The 3,147-nt window shown below is 30.9% G+C and overlaps 1 protein-coding gene across 1 annotated transcript in view; it reads left to right on the top strand.

Annotated features, from left to right (window-relative positions):
- The first annotated feature begins 1,898 nt into the window (after positions 1-1,898).
- LOC109243014 (rac-like GTP-binding protein 5) overlaps positions 1,899-3,147 on the top strand; it is a 4,761-nt gene continuing 3,512 nt past the window's right edge. The window contains exon 1 of the mRNA XM_019409904.1: positions 1,899-2,332. Within this exon, the coding sequence (XP_019265449.1) occupies positions 2,234-2,332 (99 nt within the window). The 5' untranslated portion in view covers positions 1,899-2,233. The remainder of the gene's footprint in view (positions 2,333-3,147) is intronic.

Here is a 3,147-nt window from a genome sequence, read left to right as displayed (position 1 = left end):
TTCGAAGAACGAATACACGAAATTTACACATTGTGACAACTATAAGTGGTGGGGTACATGAACATTACACATGAAACTCTCTCTCTCTCTCTCTCTCTCTCTCTCTCTCTCTCTCTCTCTCTCTCTCTCTCTCTCTCTCTCTCTCTCTCTCTCTCTTTATTGTTTTCTTTAATTACCCAAAAGACTAAAAGTTGTAAGTTACACATTTTTATATTGGAAATCAAATGATCCTATTCATTTAATATTTGTATGAGCAGACTAAGTACAAATAGTTAAACAATCTTGGCCAGTATCAAATTTCAGTATATTTATTTTAAATTATATATTATTAAAAGAAAATTAGTTTTTAGCGAAGAAAGACCAAATTTGATGAGAATGGAAGGACTTTGTCCGAGTCCCAGCAACTATATTGCTATAGCAAAATAACTATGGAATACTAATGCAATAAACAAATGGCCAAATAGTGTGTCGATGGTCACATGATTAGATAAAAAGATATATGTATCCTTCCCACTTGCAATTATAACGGCATCATACTGGAACTGTAATTTTTTGACTGATCCTAAAATTTGAGAGTGATCTCCATAAAATATTTTATATGATTGGCAACATCAAGAACAAATAACTTGATTAAGAAAGATCATCGGTTAAACTCTACTTGCAACTATGACCTCATCTAGAATATCTCTGAGACGATATGAATAAGCTTGGGCTCAAAGTAAATTATGGAGCAAAAGAGCATGTAGAAAGAATTCTAATTAGGTGGCAACCTAGAAATCAAAGCACTAAAAAGGAAAGAGAACACTTAAATCAGTCTTTGTGCTCCTGACTTTTTACTTCACTCTTCTTGTATAGATCAGTCAAATATTTTCTCTTTGACTCGGATACTCTATAATTTGCTTTAAACTGTCCAGCATCAACCGTCATGATATGCAGAAAACATATAAAGGTTCATCAACTTAATATTAAGCATATCTAATACTCAACCTATAATATAGAATATTGAAAAATCTCACATAGAATAAAATTTATGAGAAAGAAAAATAAAGAAGAAAGATGTAAAAAAAAAAAAAAGGAAAAAAAAGGAGGTAAAAGACTTATCACATACTTTAGGTTAGTATGCTCCTCTATATCTTGTTTAAAATATAGAAGTCCTTATATAGATATATATGGAGAAATACTATAATAAATTATCATAAACTTATACATTAATCATTTGAGGGTTATGGATATGAAGTGCACGAGAGTTATTGAGATTATTAAAAGTGTAGGTTATGAAAGTAAAGAGGTATGAGTTATTAAAATAGAATTTTTAATATAAGATAAATGAATAAAACGATGAAAAACTCAAAAAAGGAGAAAAAAAATTAATAGGTTTCTTGGCCTAAGAGAGGTGTCACATCACTTTTCTATTGCCCACTTATATATATATATATATATATATATATATATATATATATATATATATATTCAATATTGAAAAACTATGCAGTCAATATCTACAACAAATCCTCGGAAAGATAGCTGACTTGTATGCAAAATTTAAAAAAAAAAAAAAAAAAAAAACAGAAAATGCCCCTACTCTCACTAGCTGCTTTTAACTCTTTGCTAGGTATCCCTCACGCAGGGTTCAAGAAACCTCCGTATCCCAAAAGGTCTGATGTAGATAATCTATTCTAATATAAATATTAGTTGGTGCTTTCACAACTTGAACTCGTAACCAATAGATCACCCAAAGGTTCCCTTCAAATAATTATAATTAAATAATAAAAATTTATTTACAAACACGGAATAAAGCCGCTTTCTTCCAAGTATGAAATTGAATGTGGCTGTTGAGTTAGGTGATGTCTTTTTCCCTATTCTATCCTCAATATGGATTTTATAATTCATGTCCACAATAGTTTAATAATGTGTAGATCACACAGTTCATTTTAATACCTCAATCTGAAAGAAACCAGCTGAAATCAATACTCAAATATCTAGTTCGTTGCATTATATTAGATAGTTAGAACCCGTGTCACTTTAAAATTGTCAACTTCTTTTACTTTTCATTTTGTTTTTGTCTTTTAAATTACTTAACAAATAACCAAACTCCTAACGACTCCCGGCTAGAAGAGTAGTTGTAGAGAGAGAGAGAGCAAAAACATTGTCATTTGTAGAGAAGAAAACGACGAGAATTTGAAGGTGTTGCCGGAAAACTTGAGGCTGATTAAGCTTATAGAATAAATAAAGAATGAGTGGGTCTCGGTTCATAAAGTGTGTGACCGTCGGCGACGGAGCAGTGGGTAAAACTTGTCTCCTCATTTCCTATACCAGCAATACTTTTCCCTCTGTAAGTTCTCTTTCTCTCTACTGTACTTTATCTGTAAGTTAACGTTTGTCTTTAGCCTGCTAATTGGATACTTGATCCACTAATTTTCCCAGTGGTGGATTTCTTAGTTTGAGTTTATATCAAATTGGGGCACTTAAGAATATTTTTGAAATTAGAAAAAATAAGCTAGCGCTTGGACATAGATTTGATTGAAACTTGAAAGAATAGTTTTTGAAGTTGTGTTGAAAAATAATTTTTGAAAGTTGAAGTTGTATTTGGACATATATTTTATTTGAAAAAAAGTTACAAGTGAGAGAGAAGAAAAGTTTTCATCCAAAAACTGCCCTAAACTAGTTTTTGGGAACTTCAAATTTTTTTTCCCGAAACATGATCATATTTCATAAACAAACAATGTTTTCAAAAAAAAAAATTGAAAAAATGAAGCCAAAATATATGGCCAAATGGGAGCTTAAATTTGTAAATTGGGGCTCTTGAGCCTATCATATTTTGGTTTCTATTCGAAAGGGAGTTATTTTAGATCCGTTTAACCACAAATGAAGTTATCATTTTTGGTATTGTGGAAAAAAGGATAAGTAATTTCAGCTGTAGCTCTGTAGTTTAAACTTCCCTTCTTTCTTTTGCTGATGGACCATTTCTATTTTCTTGTATGATCATTGGACGTTCGTTGAGTTTTGAGAGAAGAGTGTGAAAACTATTTGCAGCATAAGCCATTTCTTTTATATTTTTTGGTGTCATTTCCTATAGTGTTTGTACCAGTATATGATTGTGAATTTTTCTTAAAATTTTCCCATTGATGTATTCTATAGCTAGAAGGG

Source organism: Nicotiana attenuata, unplaced genomic scaffold (assembly GCF_001879085.1).
Source record: "Nicotiana attenuata strain UT unplaced genomic scaffold, NIATTr2, whole genome shotgun sequence".
Lineage (NCBI taxonomy): Eukaryota > Viridiplantae > Streptophyta > Magnoliopsida > Solanales > Solanaceae > Nicotiana > Nicotiana attenuata.
The sequence above is the reverse complement of the archived record's forward strand: the minus strand, read 5'-3'. Positions and strand labels throughout refer to the sequence as shown.